This window comes from Leptomonas pyrrhocoris (genome assembly GCF_001293395.1).
Source record: "Leptomonas pyrrhocoris isolate H10 chromosome Unknown, whole genome shotgun sequence".
NCBI classification, from domain to species: domain Eukaryota; phylum Euglenozoa; class Kinetoplastea; order Trypanosomatida; family Trypanosomatidae; genus Leptomonas; species Leptomonas pyrrhocoris.
This window is the reverse complement of record NW_015438387.1, coordinates 170466-185549: the sequence shown is the minus strand read 5'-3', so window position 1 is coordinate 185549 and position 15084 is coordinate 170466. Positions and strand designations below refer to the sequence as shown.

Here is a 15084-nt window from a genome sequence, read left to right as displayed (position 1 = left end):
CCGGTCTCGCCGCCTTCACGCCGTCTTCCTTTCGTTGGTGTGTGCGCTTGTTTGTACAGTGAGAAACACGAGGGGGGCTGCAGACACGTCACTTCATCTGTGAACCGCTGAGTCGAAAGATACATTTATTTGCTGTTTTCTGCACACGGACGTGCGCCCGCGGTGCCTCATCAGCGACACACCGCATCATTTATTATTATTCTTATTAGTATTACTAGTCACCGCGAAGTCTCCCCAAATGAGCCAACAGCGCCCCTACGAAGGCTTCTCCTACCCGGCAGAGTTCCAAAGCGGGGTGGGCGGTGCCGGTGACACGACTTTCCCCGCTGCCCGCGCCACACCTCCGGCCTCGACTTTTCCCGCCGGCGCGGTGGGAGGTGTAAGCAACACGGGCCTCACCCGGCGCTCTGCCCAACACACTGGCAGTGCCCTCACGAGCAACTTCGCTTCAGCCGTAGCGAACAGCAACGCCTCCTCGACGGGCAACGGACCCGTCACGGTGCCGATCAACGCCTCGTCCCCCAGCGGGAACGGCCAGGTCCTGGGCAGCTACGGCTACTTCCACGGTCACGGCAACAGTATCGACGTGAACAGCGGGTACAACAGCGACTCCGGCAGCTCCGCGTCGAACCTGCACTACATGTCCGGCAGCGGCTACCCGATGACGGGGATGTCGTCCCGCGTGGCGGATGTGGCTGTGGGGGTCAACGAGACCTCAAACGCGACGGACGTCTCGCCGGTGCGCCTGCCGCCCGCACCGCGCTTCACTGCCGCCCGACAGGGATCGGCCGTGCCGGGCGCGAGCTGCGGCGACGGCAATAACAACAGCGGTGGCGGCGGCGTTTTCCAAACCGGCGGCAGCGACGGGCGTGCGGGGTCGGCGGCAAACAGCACCCGCAGCAGCGTCTCCGGGCGGCCGCCCGTGGCCCCACCCGCCTTCCTCCCCTCGCGCCCCTTCCCTCAGACCCCACCACACAATTTGTCCTCTCCCCCGCCGGGTGGCGCTGCGCAGGCGCATTCACATCAGCAGCAACCGTACATGTTGCCGATGCCGTCTTCGATGCACAGCGCGGAGCGGCACGGCGGCAACGACCCACTGGGGGATTCGGGCTCGCCGGACCTCAACGCAGCACCGCGTCTGCCGTTCATGATGGGTCCGAGCACGGCGGGCCCACGCATGCCAACCGTGTCGAGCGACAGCGGCCACGGCTACGGCGGCGGCGGGGGAGGCGGTGGTGCGTCTACCAGCCTCAGCGGCGGCTTCCTTGGCCGCTTCCTCACGCAGGTGCTGCCCACCTTCGACGACGGTAATTCCATGAATGCGCAAGGCGGCGGCGGCGGCAGTCTTCCCCGCGAGCGGCCGCCGTATCAGCTGCGCTTTGGGTGCCCTGAGGATGATCTGCCTCTGCTGGAGGAGCTCGGCATTTTCCCGCGGCACATCCTCGACAAGGCGCGTGCGGTGCTGAACCCCTTCAAGACGATGAGCGTTGACGCAGCCAAGGACCCGGATTTGGCCGGCCCCGTCCTCTTTGCCCTCTCCCTCGCCCTTCTCCTTTCCCTGCGCGGCAAGATCCAGTTTAGCGCCATCTACGGACTTTTTGTGCTTGGTGTCGCCTTTTTCAAGGTCCTGCTGTCGCTCATGCAGCCGAAGGGCGGTGGCGCGCCGCTGCAGTTAGTGGTAAGTACGGTGGGGTACGGCCTGCTGCCCACCGTGCTGTTGGCGCTTGTTCGCACGACGTGCTCTTGGCTGCTCACGCGGCGCAGTCTCTTGCCGTTGACGTTGTTGATGATTCTCTGGTCCGCGTGGTGCGGGTCGTCGCTGGTGGCGAAAGGCCTCGGCATGGAGGAGCAGCGCTACCTCGTTTTGTATCCCATGCTGCTCTTTTACGCCGCCTTCGATGCGCTGACCGTCTTCTGGATGGGGGGGGGGGAGGAGGCAACGGAGGCCCGACTTGGCACGACATGTCGTGTAGTCTTCTTTATTTTTTCTTTTCAGTATTGCGTGCACCTGCGTGTTTGTTTCTGACATCGACTTCTGCGGTGCGAACTGCCTGACGCAGTTTTTCTGTGTTCTGGGATTCTGAAAAGAGTGGAACTTGATCTGCTGATCAAGTGCAACTGCTCGAGGCAGGTTGATGGAGGAATACGCGAAGGGGTGCTTTGCCCTTCGGTCCTCCTTCCTTTCTTTTTTGCTGCCGAGGTTGGGTTGGTGTCGCTTTGCGTACAGCTGTTATGGATCACTGTTGTTGTCGTCTGCAGCAAGGAAGGAAGCAGTTTCCGAAGTAAAAGGACTCGGGTGTTACGGGTGAACGTAAAAGCAGAGAAGCTGTACAGTTTTATTTCGCGGCAGTGAAGAAGAGAAGGCGCTTAACTTACGAAAAAGAAATGACAGCGAACAGATCATCCAATTGACGCTCGATTGCCAAGGAGTGTGTCTGCGCATGCAGCTCTTTGAGAACGCGGAGAGAAACATTCGATGGACGGCGCACGCGTAGCAGCTTAAGTCACTATGCTTCCCACGTTTTTTTCCCCTTTTTTCAATGGCTCTCCCTGCCGCGTCGCATCTCTTCTTGCGTTATTTTCTCTTTTTCTTTTTTCTGCTGCTTTCGTGTACCACATTACAACGATGATGATTCCACTTCTTATGCATGTTGTATCTCCTCAGACCTCGCAGGAGACAACGCACACACACACTCCAAAAGTAGGAGCCTTTCTCTCTTCTGTTCGCACACTGGCCCATTGATAGAGAGCACACACATACACATACACACACATATATATAGATCCACTTCATATCTCCTCCGCATAGATCCACACTGCGGCACACGCGCCGTCAGCTACGACGCTTATAGAACACTTACGAAGTTTTTTTCTGGCTGTTTCACATACTTACTATTATTATTATTACTCTGATAGAACAGTGTCCCATACAATACGTTTTTTATTTCTTTCAACGATAGTTAAATTTTACCTTCTTCATCATGCCGGCTCGTACTGGACCGACGCGTGCGGCCGCCACCGTTGCATCGGCGCAGAAGCCGCGTCGTCAAGCCCGTGCCTCAGCAGAAACTCCATCGACCGATGCAGTGTACCTTGCTGAGACTCTTCTGGAGGAGGTCCCGCACGTCGGCCGTGAAGCCGAGTACGAAGCAGTGGTCTCTTACGTGGCTCGCCGTTGGTCCCACGAGGCCAACACCGCCCTCTTTGTTTGTGGCGGCTGTGGATGCGGTAAGACATCCACGGTGAAGCGGGCGCTGCGGGCCATGTCGGCTCGTGTCTTGCCCTGCGATGCGACGGGACGCAGTTTGCTCAAGCACAGCTCTTTGAAGGAACAGGGGTGGAAGCCGATTGGGCAGGTCGATCCCAGTGAATCTGATAGAAACTCGAATGCGCGGAGGGCCGATGCAATGCAGCATCAGCTTTCCAATGGCATGAGCACCCCGCGCCCATCACATCAGCCCAGCAGCGACGCTGCAGGTCTCACGCCATCCCCCTCCCTGTCCTCCAGACTGTGCGATAGCGCATCCTCAGCTGCCACTGTTGACTCTGCTCCGACCACGCCTGCGGCAACACGGCGGCGGTCGCACACGCCCATAGAGAGTGTCCTTTTCTCCTCATCGTCCTCCCCCGCCTCGGGACGTCCCAGTGCGTCGAGCGAGGATTCCACGGCGAGCGCTTTGGCCGCCGCAGGTCCGGTGCGCGGCGCGTACAAGCGCTTCCGCGAAGAAGAGGAACGCAACTATGCAGTGGCAGAGGGACAATGTGACGGACCACGTAAACACCGCAAGGATAACAGCGCCGAAGAGGAGGAGCCAAGCGGCGCCGTGGGCGTGCACATTCCCCGTCAGGAGCATCTGCGCCACAGTGGGCGTGCTGCAGTGCTACCGGTGCCGGCGACGGCTGCGCCTTGCAGTATCGAGTATTTTCAGGTGCGCTACCCGGAGGTCTTTCGACAGATTGGCACGTCTTCCTCGACCTCGTCGCCTCGCCGTGGGATGACCTCGCGCGGCCTCTTTGGGCACTACGTCAATTGCGCCGATGTGAGCGGACCGCTTCTGGTGGAGGCGATCGGTGAGAGCATTCGGGCGACGTGCACGCGTGGCGACGAAGCGACGCACGCTCTACTGCAGCAGCTATCTCGCCTCAACGGAAACACGAGTGCCACTGCGGAGCGCCCTAACAGCAGCACTGGTGGCGGAGCAGGCGCACGGACAGGCACGCCAAGCCGCTCGTCCTCAGCAAAGCAGCAGAGCAGAACGGCGCTGCACGTGGTGGCGCTGGACGAGGTGGAGTACGTGCGCGGCGGCGGCGCCAAGACGCTCGCACAGCTTGCGGAGTTAGCCTCTCAGCTGCCGGGTCAGCTCGCCTTCATCTTCATCTCCAACCAGCGTGCCTTTGTCCACGTACCGCAAATGATGCTGGAGGCGCTCCTCTTTGAGCCGTACAGCGAGGCGCAGCTGCGATGCATTGGTGCCGACGCGACCTCCGCGGAGCTGCACAGGTGCGAACAGCTCACCGGTGGCGGTCAGGCCCATCACACGACCCGCAAAAAGACGAACGCGGCCGCCACTCCAGTTGTGAGCGCGTCTGACGTGGACATCAAACCGCGCCTGTATGACTACATCGCCCGCAAGGCCCTGCTTGAGTACTCAGGTGATGTGCGGCAGGTGATTGGGATGTGCCACCGGGTGGTGTCCGTCGCCTGGGAGGAGGTGATGGAGCGAAAGGCGGAGGCGATGCTGGCGGTTGCCGCAGCGAACGATGCTGCGCCGGCGGGGGAGGAGAAGGCGGCGCCGTCCAGCCGTCGCGCAACACCGAAGAGCCGTAAAAACGCCGTCGCTGCGACGCCCCCGTTGTCGTCGGACCTCCCGGCGAGGTTGGAGGCGGCGGTGGAGACGTACAGCGTCGAGGGCCCTCACCCACGTGGCAGCAGCGGGAGCCGCGGCGCCGGTAGCACCAGTGCCTCATCGTCTGCACGGAGCTCCGCTGCGTTGCCGTCCACAGCCGGGCCCCAAGACAAACTTTCTTCTTCGACTTCCACCGCAATCGGTCGTTCGCCGGCTTCTCCCTCTCCCTTCCCTCCATCGTCTTCGCCGTCAGGCGTCATGACCTTAGCAAAAAGCGTGCGACTCTTGCAGAGCAATCAGGTAGAGAGCGACATCGATCGCTACGTCGGCACGCTGCCGGAGCAGACCCTCTACGTCTTAAGCTGCATCGTGGTGCTCACGCTACGGAAGCAGGAGGAGCGCACGTACGCCCTGACAAGCGTCGGCGGCCGCATCGGGACTAGCCGTACGCCCGGTGCGGGGGTGGCAGCGGCACATCGCACCGCACCGACGCTGTCACTGAAGATGCACGAGGTACATCAGTTATACACACGACTCATGGCGGAGCTGCACTTCCCTGCCATGCGCGCGGACGGCTTCCCGCTGCAGGTGGAGTGCCTCGCTGACTTCGGTGTGCTGACGCGTCCGCAGCTGCGTGGCACCGATCGGATTTTCTCCCTGAACGGTACATGGACGCTCCAGGCGATGCAGCAGGCTTTGGTGAAGCGGGGGGAGGCAATTAAGCAGGACCGACTCGCGGCAGGGGCGGGGGCGGTAATTGAAAACAAGTTTGAAGAGGTGCTTCGTGAGCTGTCGAGGCTGATTCACTACTAGAATTTCTCCTGCTGTTTCGCGCTTTTCCTGTCTGCACGTGTGCACTTACAAAAGTTGTGCGTCGCTCGTTTTCACCCTTTTGCTCTCCGCATTCGTCATCGAGGTCCGTTTATTGTCTTTCCTTGATGATTGTAGAGACGAGCCGCGGCCGAGTTGTAGATATGTTGTGTCCGCCCTACCACTTTCCGATAGAGAGCACACCGGCCACCTTGGCTTTTATTCGTTGCGAGGTATCTGTTGGCGCCTACGTGCGTCAATACGTGTACCCTGGGAGGAGAAACCAACAAATAATCCTAAGAGAGATGATGACTGCCTTTTTAAGGCTGATTCAGAATCATCAGTGTGTGAGAGCTGATGAACAGTCGCTGTGCTTTTTGGGGGCTTACGATTCGGCGACGGGTGCGTGCGCATCTTCCACCGGCCTTGGCATTTTCGTTTTGCTGTGCGCTGCCACTCCTCTTTAAGCTATCCATCGCTTCTGTCGTGGTCTCCACGCCGTGATCCTATGAATCTCTTCTTTGAGACTCCTCTTTGCTTTCCACTGATCCACCTTTCTCACACACCGTCGTGAACTCTACCTCTACCTCTACCTCCTCCTCTTCCTTTCTATTGTTTCCTGTTGGAAACCCTTTTCTCCATCAACTTCTCCAATCAGTTTTAATTTCCCTCCTACTTATTTTCAAAAAAAAAAAGGTAGTATCCCCTCATCATGCCGCGTGAGATCAAGACGCTGAAGGAGTTCCTCGCTATCTGCTCCCGCAAGGATGCACGGTGCGTGAAGGTCAAGAAGAACCCGAGCGCGACCAAGTTCAAGGTGCGCTGCAGCCGCTACCTGTACACGCTGGTCGTGAACGACAAGAAGAAGGCCGACAAGATCGAGCGCTCCATCCACCCGTCGGTGAAGAAGATCGCCGTGACGGCCCGCTCGCACGCCAAGACGAACGCCGGTGCTCACTAAGAAAACAAAGCGGTTATCTGTTTCGTTTTGCTTTCAATGTGCGTATCATGCGTCGGTGTGTATGATGCGTGAGGGTGAGAAAGAGGGGAAGGGAGGAGGTGACGAAGCACGCAAGGAGGCTTTTCCCTGTTTCTGCTCGTCTCATTCTCCTCCCTTCACTCATCTTGCTTTGATTGTAGCGCATCGAGGAGGAAGGGAAGCTATTACACAGTGGAGACGGTGAGAACCGTTTTGAACGGTACACGTTTCAATATATTTTTTTCTTTATTTCAAGCTCAACACCAAACACTGCAAATAATAACACAGAAGAAAAGTGGTTGTAGGCTGATCAGGGGAAGAGGAATAAACAGCCGACTTAGACCCTTGCTTTCTGCGCCTCGAGTTCGCGTACCTCGGCCGCTACAAATGCGTTATGAAACAGAACAGCACAAAACAGCAAAAGAAGTGTTTTCTGGGAAAGGCATTCTTTTCGGGTCTTCGGTCTGTTGTTCACTGCGATAGAGCTGTGCGTCACGCGGTCCTTTCCACCTTTCCACATTTCTGCCATCCTCATTTTCTCTCCTTCTTTTCCGCAGACTTTCTCTCCTGTTCCTCTCTGTTTTGCAAACAATCGAGGAAGAAGAAGCGACAATTTTTCTTCCTGCAAAACAGTCATCAAGTGCTTTCGGGTACTATCGCTATAGTTTGTTATCATTCTCCATCGCAAAAAGTGATGGAAATGTAAGAAGGAAGTTTTACAGCGCCCGTTGACCCTCACATCTTGTTGTGTGCCGCCTCCTCTTGGGATTATTTTGGATTTGAAATCTGCCGCGCCGGATGCCTTCGGAACGCACCACTACTCTGTTGCTGCCTCGTAGAACTTATTCTCCGTTGTTGTTTCTCGCAGTCTCCTCGATCACGCTCGCCTCTTTTTTCGGTGAACTGCACAGCTCTGCCTCTCTTATTTTAATAACATTAATTGACGTTTTAAGGCGATAGCTAGTTACGTTGACGTGTAAATGAGTTCAACTGTCGATGGCAGCCGCCCGGCGCGGCCGAAAGATGCAGAGGCGTCGCCATCCACCACATGCACCTCTTCTTCACTCTACTCCGCTGATACGCAGCACAGCACACGCGAGCTGCTTCAGCACCTGCCGGGTCGTCGCGTCCTCGTCACTGGCGGCTGCGGCTTTATTGGCAGCTGCTTTATTCGCTGTCTCCTGCAGTGGGGTCCGTCCGACCTGCACGTGTACAACGTGGATACGCTGGAGTACTGCGCCGGTGCCCACGTGTCTTTTCTCACTTCCGCAGACAACGCAAGCAGCCCGATCGGTGAGATGAATGCGGAGCATCATCATGAAACCGGCGTGAATGCTCGCTATCATTTCACTAAAGGGTCCATTCTGGATGCGGAGCTGCTGCTGAGTATTTTCCGTACGCACAGCATCGATATCGTGGTCAACATGGCGGCTCAGACCCACGTCGATAAAAGCTTCACTGACAGCCTGCGTTTCACGCAGGCAAATGTGGTGGGCACGCACACACTGCTGGAGTGCGCAAGAGAGTACGGCCGGCTCACCCGCTTGTTGCACATCAGCACCGACGAAGTGTACGGGGAAACGGTAGACGGCAACGGGCCTGCGACAGAGGCCGATACGGTACTGCGGCCCACCAACCCCTACGCTGCCACGAAGGCCGCGGCAGAGCATCTTGCCTTTGCTTACTTTCACTCCTTCCACTTGCCGGTGCTCGTTTCACGGGGCAACAATGTCTACGGCCCTGGTCAGTACCCCGAGAAGGTGATACCAAAGTTCATCACGGAGTGCCTGCGCGGGGCACGGATGCCCATCCAGGGCGACGGCCACCATCAGCGCAGTTTCCTGTACGTGGACGATGTGGCGCGTGGGTTGGTGACGATTCTCACGCGCGGCGAGCTCGGTGCGGCGTACAACGTGGCCAGCACGAGAGAGTGGTCGGTCTGCGAGGTGGCGCGGCACGTGGTGGCGTGTGTGACGGGGTCTGCCGCCGAGGCACGGCGGGACGACTTCGATGACGTGTACGTGCGCTACGTGGCGGATCGCGCCTACAATGACGCGCGGTACTGTATCAGCAACGATCGGCTGACAGCGCTGGGCTGGGTGCCGTTGGTGTCGTTTGGCGAGGGACTGCGCCGCACCGTGGAGTGGTACAGGACGCACCCTCTTGACGGAGGGTATTGGGAGGGCAATCACCTGTAAGCCGAAGGCGATGTCGACTGCCTTATAAGGCCATCAAAGCAAGCCAAAAAAAGCGCAACGCACGGCAATGCAGAAATGAAAAAGGCCGGCTCTTTGCGGCGCATCTCCGCGCTGCGGGGTGTTGGCTGTGTGGAAAGCAGACGCCCCAACAAAACAAAGGACGAAGTGCGAACTCCCGTCATTTTTTTTCGGACAAAGCTGGCCAGTCATCTATGAAGAGTGCGGAAGGAGACGCGTACGTACGCGCTGGGGCTGCTGTCTTCACTTTTACCTTTTCTGTTCCCTCTTCCTGCCGTTACTTTCCTCTGTTTTCTTTGGTTGGTGTGCCTGCACGGCGGCAGGAGTGAGCCCTTTCATTTCTTCCCCCCCCCCTCCTCCTTTTTCCGACCTCTATCCCCGACATTGATCTTCTCAACTGTCCTTTTCCTTCATCGAAGCAAAAAGCATCACCGCACGTCTTTCAAAACCTAAACGACGCTGTAAAGGGAAAAAGGATTCCCCAACCACTTTCAATTCTAACGTTTCCCAAGAACAATATCAAAGTATCTCTCTCTCTCTCTCTCACACACACACACACAAAACATGCGTAACGCAGCGACCGAAACGCTCCTCAGCACCGCCACCACAACCGGCATGGCGCTGACGGAGGACGCCTTCGCAGAGTACATGGACAACGTCGACCCCCTGCGAGAACACCGCAGTGCCTTTCACATCCCCCCGATGCGCGATGGCACACCCTTCTCCTACCTGGTGGGCAATTCGATGGGCCCGCAGCACGTGGGCGTGGAGGCGGCTGTCGCCGGGTTCCTGAAGAAGTGGCGTGATCAGGGCTGCGAGGGCAACACCATGCAACCGAACCCGTGGTATGAGGCAGACCAGGCGAACTTGAAGGACATGGCTTCACTCGTCGGCGCCAAGGACGCGGAGGTGGCCATCATGAACTCCCTGACGGTAAACCTACACCTGCTCCTCACCGCGTTTTATCGTCCACAGGGCACCAAGAAGAAGATCATGCTCGAGCACAAGAGCTTTTCCGGCGGCAAGTACGTCATGAACTCGCAACTCGAGATACGCGGGATGAACCCGGCGGAGGACATCATCACTGTCACGGCCCCCGGCACGAAGAGCCACGATGACCCGGCCACGTTGATCCCGACGGAGGCCTTCCTGACGGCGATTGACAAGTACGGCGACGAGACGGCGGTGCTTGTCTTTTCTGCGGTGCACCACGTCACGGGACAGTGGTTCGACATCCCCGCCATCGTCAAGGCGGCGCACGCGAAGAACATCCTCGTCGGGGTGGACTGCGCCCACGCCGTCGGCAACGTGCCGCTGCAGCTGCACGACTGGGAGGTCGACTTTGCCTGCTGGTGCACCTTCAAGTTCCTCAACAGCGGCCCGGGCAACATTGGTGGCATCTTCGTACACAACAAGCACACCTCCAACACCACCACCCCGCTCAAGTACCTGAAAGGCTGGTGGGGCAACGACAGCAAGACTCGCTTTACGCCGCACCGCGATTTCGAGCCGGCTCCGGGCGCGTCAGCCTTCCAGCTCAGCATGGCCCCGGCTGTCAACTGCCAGATCTTGGGCCCCTCGCTGAAACTGATGGCCTCGGTAGGCCTGCCCGCCATCCGTCAGAAGTCGCTGCTGCTGACGGCGTATTTGGAGCTGCTTTTCACGGAGCTGGTGCCGCCAGGCTGTGTGGAGATCATCACCCCGGCGGATCCAAATCAGCGTGGCGCCCAGCTGTCCATTCGCCTCCTGCTCAACAAACTCAAGGCGTCCGCGTTGGACTCCGCAGCCTATGAGGTGGGCACCGGGGCGGAAGGCACTGATGATGCCTCTGTCCTGCAGCGCCAGCTTCTGGATGAGGGGGTCATGGTGGAGAAGCGCCCACCGGACATGATTCATATGGCGCCTGCACCAATGTACAACAGCTTCGCTGACGTTTTGCGTGCGGTGCGCACCATCGCCGAGCTCTTTTGACGTGTTTTGTTTTTTTCTGATAGTTGAGATTTTACTTCCCAGTCTCGTTCGCTATTTTTTGTTTTCCTTGTGGCGGATGCGTCGTGAAGTTTATTCGTTGTTGCTGCCCCTCTCGGGGTGGGGAGCGACGGAGCGCTTTAGGAAAAGTAGAAGAGCAGGTGCGAAACACCACGGAGAGGTCAGCGCTATCAGAAGAAGAGAGTACCCGAGAAGAGAAAAGCAGAAGGAGTTGATGGAAGTTTCGTTGAGCAACAGAGGGAGAGTGAAATACTAAAGAAAAAAAACGGCGTTGTAAGCAATGCGTGCCGTTGCCCTGAGGCTTCTTTGTAGCGTATGTTCTTCTGTCTACACGTTACAGACGCCTTTTTCTCTTTTCTCTCTCTTGCTGTTGAACGAGGCTCTTCTTCCGTCCAAGCTGTCCGTCTATCTGCGTTCGATGTTTTGTTTTTGTTTTTGCTGTTTTGAGTGGTGCATTAATAGAGGTATACACCCTATCCAAGACGTGCAACTCACCCTTCCCCCCAAAGAGAAAACTTCTCCCACCTCGGTCATATGCCATACGTCACTTGATATCTTCTTCTTTCTTGTGTTTGCTGTCTGCCTCGGACGAAGAACGAGAGAGAGAGAGAGGCGAGAGAGAGAGACGAAAGCAGAGTACAGTGCTTTTGCGTGTTCGTTAGTTCTCCTTCTCATCTTCCTGTATTCGGTTTCTTTTTTATTACCTTTGATGCACTTTTTGCCTGGTTCGTGGGGACTGACACTCCAACAACAGGTGAAGCACCCACACACATATACACACGCAAACAGACAAAACAGAAATCAAGAATACCATCACGTTTTGCTCTCTTATTTGTGGCACCTGAGTCGCGCGCCATGGCCTGTATTTGGCAATGGAAAGGGCTGCCGCGCTTCCCTCCGCATCTCGTGACATCACTGCCACTGTGGCGACGTGTCAGCGCACATGCACGCAGACAGGCGTGTGCTTTATGCACTTTCTTTTCGTAGGCGTGGCTTTTACCGCTTGTAAAAAGGCAAAGTGTCGGCCACTGTGCTCCCTGCCGTTCTATCATTTCTCTTTCTCTTTCCTCACGCTATATCTTCCGCCTCTTTCTTTGCCCTTCTACAAAAAAAAATACGCTTTCCTCTATTTGCTGTTGTTTTCATCTCGATATGACCCACTCCTCAGTAACAACAGAAGATAGGCTTTCCCATTACCACGTCGTACACACAAACACAGACAAGGAAAATGGCAGCGACAGGCTCTCTTCGCGGACGCGGTGACGCTACTCACACAGGCCACATCACCAGTACCGCCAATGCTCTCGATGACCCGCACCTCCTCGGCACGCTGGTGAAGTCGGCCAAGAGCGCGTACAGCACACTGGGCCGTGCCCTCGACACAACGCTTTCGCACCAGCGCTTTGGCGGAGCCCAGATGGAGCCGAGTGCGCTGACGATGAACCGCCTAAAACGCGAGCGCCAGCTGCGCCTTCAGCAGGAGTTGCAGCGCGCGTGCGGCGACACCAGCGTGAGTGCAGGCAGCGGCGGCAGGAACGCGGCTGCGAGAGGGGTCGATTGGACGAATGAAACACGGCGCCCCGCGTCGCCCGCCTCTGGTGCATTGGCGGCGTCGTCGTCGCGGGGCGGCCTGCACATTCCGGCGCTCCCCACGATGGCGCCCTCCATGACAGCCGCCGCCGACGACGGCACCGAGTCGCTCGGTGGCACCAAAATCGGCGGCGACGACCGCGGCTACGTCACCCTCATCGGTGCCGTCCCGACCTTCGCCACGACGCGGAAGATCGAGGACAACTACGAGTTGATTAGCAGCTTCCGTGCTTACCGCACCGATGCCCAGCGAATGGAGCGGCAGGCGGCCTTGCGAGACTTCTCTGCTCCGCACCCGGATCTGCTGGAGCAGCTTGCCCCGCTAATTCAGCAGCGCAGAGCGTCGCGACCGCTGGAGGTGGTGGATGTGGAGACGCTGCCGTACGGCCTGCGGCAGGCTTACGCCGCGCAGCAGCAGGCGCGTAGTCTTCCTGCTGTCGATGCCCAGTCACCGGACAACGCGGGGATGATGAAGATGGAGGAGGAGATCCCTGGAGCGACGATGCCGGTTGCTGCGGCGATGGAGAACGCAACCGGCAGTCCTTCTGGACCTCTCCCTGGCACCTGGCCCTTCACCTGCCAGGGCCGCGTGGAGGCCGACCGTGTTAAGTCGCTCAACTACTTGCCCGGTTATCGTCAGCCGGCGGTGGGGCAGTACCACGTGCGCTACGGCGTGGTGGAGCCGCGGGTCACCGGTGGCTACGTCATGCCGCAGGCCCCCGCCCCGTCCCTCACGCGGGCCGCAGCGCAGCCGCCAAACGCCGATGGGCGGCAGGGCGATGAGGGGGCCGTGGAGGAGCGCCGGCAAGACGCCAGCGTGAACGGCGACGGTGATCGCTACGGCGCAGACGCCGTCTTCGGTCTAACGATGCGCGACGACGTTACCTCCATCGCCGGGGCCCGTCACGGCACGGAGCGCTCTGGCGAAGACGACAGCAATGCCCGGCGGAACATCCCCATCTCACACGGCGAGAACGTGAAGGGCAGCTCCATGTTTCTCTCCCAGGTTCCACGGCAGGTCTCACATGGCACGGCGGCACCAGACGTGTACTACTGGCCCTATCCCGATGCTCGCTCCACCGCAAAGCGCACGCCGTGTCTCGTGCAGCTCGACGTGCTGCCGACGCAGCGCCGCCGCGAGCCCCTTGTCTCAGGGGTGCCGGCGTCCGTCTACGAGGTCAGCGAGGACATCGCTGCCAACCAGCCCCGCACCGTCACCATGGACCGCACCACCGGGCGGGGGACCCACTGGTACGGCCGGGCACCGCCGCCCACCAACGGCGAGCTGCTGGACGTCGACCAGGCGTTGCGGGCGACGCGGGCAAAGGAGCGGGCGGCGACGCTGCCACCCCGCACACGCGAGGGCGACGGTCGTCCACGCAGCAGCAATCACAACGACACGCTCGCCCCTGGTGGTGCTTCAGTGGGCGACACCGCCGTCTCGGTCGAGCACAACCTCAACTACCCGCGGTCGTTAATTGGGGATGCGGCGCAGCTGGCGCGTGTGCGAGACTTCGGCAAGGTGCCCAGCCGTGCGGAGAGGGAAGCGCGGGCCACGCTGGGCCTCACGGTGGCCTACCAAGGCGACGACGACGGTGCCTACGACCAATCTGCGGAGGCAGAGGACGGTAGATCGGAGTGGACGGAGGCGCGTAGCCGGTCCGCCATCATCCATTCTTCCGCGCCGGGGCACAATGACATGCACGCTTCCAATCCTACGGAGCTGGGCGAAGTGCCTTCCCTGGCCTTGACAAAGCCGCGCGTGGGCTGTGTGACGGACCTCGGCAAAGGCAGCGCACGCCCTGTGCACATGGTCCCTCTCCACGATCTCACGTACGACGTCGATGGCGGGTACGCGCTGACGGGCGGACGGGTGAAGGGCACGCCGTCGATTGGGAAAGTCGTCACTCGTCAACAAGCCGGCGGCCAAGGGGCAAAAGGTTGCGGAGCAAGCGTGATGTACGACCCCACCAACTACCTCTCCCCGACTGTAAAGTTGGTGCCGGATTTTGAGAAGCAAATCACGAAGGAGCGCGAGTTCCGCGGCCACCGTGTGCAGTCGGAGCGGTACACGCGGCTATTCCCTGCCGCGCCAGGACCTGGCCACTACACGGTCAACTACTCACTCGTGGAATAAAACAATGAAAGAAGGGGGAAAGAGGCGGTGCTTCTTTGCCTTTCATTACTGATGTAAAAAAAAAGTGGAGAAAATGCATGTTTCTCTCGCTGTTCTTTTCATTCTCGTCTTGCTGAATTAATAGCTGGTCCTACTTAATTTTTTCGCTCTTCACTCATATGAAAAAACCTTCAAAAGGATGCCCACGGAAGGTTCCTAGACGGCTTCAGTTTTTGCAGCTGCAGCTCGGCTGCCCTGTACTTTTAGTATGTTTGAGTTTCGATACGGTTCTTGGCGTCATGTATATATGTAGCAACACAATGAAGTAGTTTACTCGGTTGGTAAGAACAATTATTGCTGAGGCTTCGGCAGGAGTTTTGTCCGTAAAAGGCATTTTCACCTGTGCCAGTGTTTCTCCCTTTTGTTGGTAAATTGTATCACCTTAGACGAAGTGCTGCTTATGATTACTATGCTTTGCTCGTTTCCCTGATGGATGTATCCTGCAGTGTTCACTTCACGAACACGGTGCACACACAC

At 58.2% G+C, this 15084-nt stretch overlaps 6 protein-coding genes across 9 annotated transcripts; all 6 read left to right on the top strand.

The window, feature by feature from the left end:
• Nucleotides 1–58: 58 nt before the first annotated feature.
• ABB37_09415 (putative mitochondrial membrane protein YIP1) lies at nt 59–2026 on the top strand (the record flags this gene model as incomplete). The annotated part of the gene is made up of 1 exon (XM_015808870.1): nt 59–2026. Exon 1 carries the CDS (start codon nt 239–241, stop codon nt 2024–2026), a length of 1788 nt encoding a protein of 595 aa, XP_015652583.1. The 5' UTR covers nt 59–238.
• Nucleotides 2027–2664: 638 nt separating this feature from the next.
• ABB37_09414 (hypothetical protein) lies at nt 2665–5660 on the top strand (the record flags this gene model as incomplete). The annotated part of the gene is made up of 1 exon (XM_015808869.1): nt 2665–5660. Exon 1 carries the CDS (start codon nt 2982–2984, stop codon nt 5658–5660), a length of 2679 nt encoding a protein of 892 aa, XP_015652582.1. The 5' UTR covers nt 2665–2981.
• Nucleotides 5661–6314: 654 nt separating this feature from the next.
• ABB37_09413 (putative ribosomal protein l38) lies at nt 6315–6618 on the top strand (the record flags this gene model as incomplete). 2 transcript variants are annotated; one of them, XM_015808868.1, is made up of 1 exon in its annotated part: nt 6315–6618. In XM_015808868.1, the coding sequence occupies exon 1, from the start codon at nt 6370–6372 to the stop codon at nt 6616–6618; it is 249 nt and encodes an 82-aa protein (XP_015652581.1). In that variant the 5' UTR covers nt 6315–6369. The 2 variants fall into 2 exon arrangements, with proteins under 2 accessions (XP_015652581.1, XP_015652580.1); XM_015808867.1 differs by having other exon boundaries at nt 6353–6618.
• A 574-nt stretch (nt 6619–7192) lies between these two features.
• ABB37_09412 (putative Gdp-mannose 46 dehydratase) lies at nt 7193–8834 on the top strand (the record flags this gene model as incomplete). The annotated part of the gene is made up of 1 exon (XM_015808866.1): nt 7193–8834. Exon 1 carries the CDS (start codon nt 7617–7619, stop codon nt 8832–8834), a length of 1218 nt encoding a protein of 405 aa, XP_015652579.1. The 5' UTR covers nt 7193–7616.
• Nucleotides 8835–9174: 340 nt separating this feature from the next.
• Nucleotides 9175–10823, top strand: ABB37_09411 (putative kynureninase; the record flags this gene model as incomplete). 3 transcript variants are annotated; one of them, XM_015808865.1, is made up of 1 exon in its annotated part: nt 9175–10823. In XM_015808865.1, the coding sequence occupies exon 1, from the start codon at nt 9417–9419 to the stop codon at nt 10821–10823; it is 1407 nt and encodes a 468-aa protein (XP_015652578.1). In that variant the 5' UTR covers nt 9175–9416. The 3 variants fall into 3 exon arrangements, with proteins under 3 accessions (XP_015652578.1, XP_015652577.1, XP_015652576.1); XM_015808864.1 differs by having other exon boundaries at nt 9271–10823; XM_015808863.1 differs by having other exon boundaries at nt 9278–10823.
• A 1185-nt stretch (nt 10824–12008) lies between these two features.
• Nucleotides 12009–14568, top strand: ABB37_09410 (hypothetical protein; the record flags this gene model as incomplete). Its single annotated transcript, XM_015808862.1, has 1 exon — nt 12009–14568. The coding sequence occupies exon 1, from the start codon at nt 12070–12072 to the stop codon at nt 14566–14568; it is 2499 nt and encodes an 832-aa protein (XP_015652575.1). The 5' UTR covers nt 12009–12069.
• Nucleotides 14569–15084: the final 516 nt, after the last annotated feature.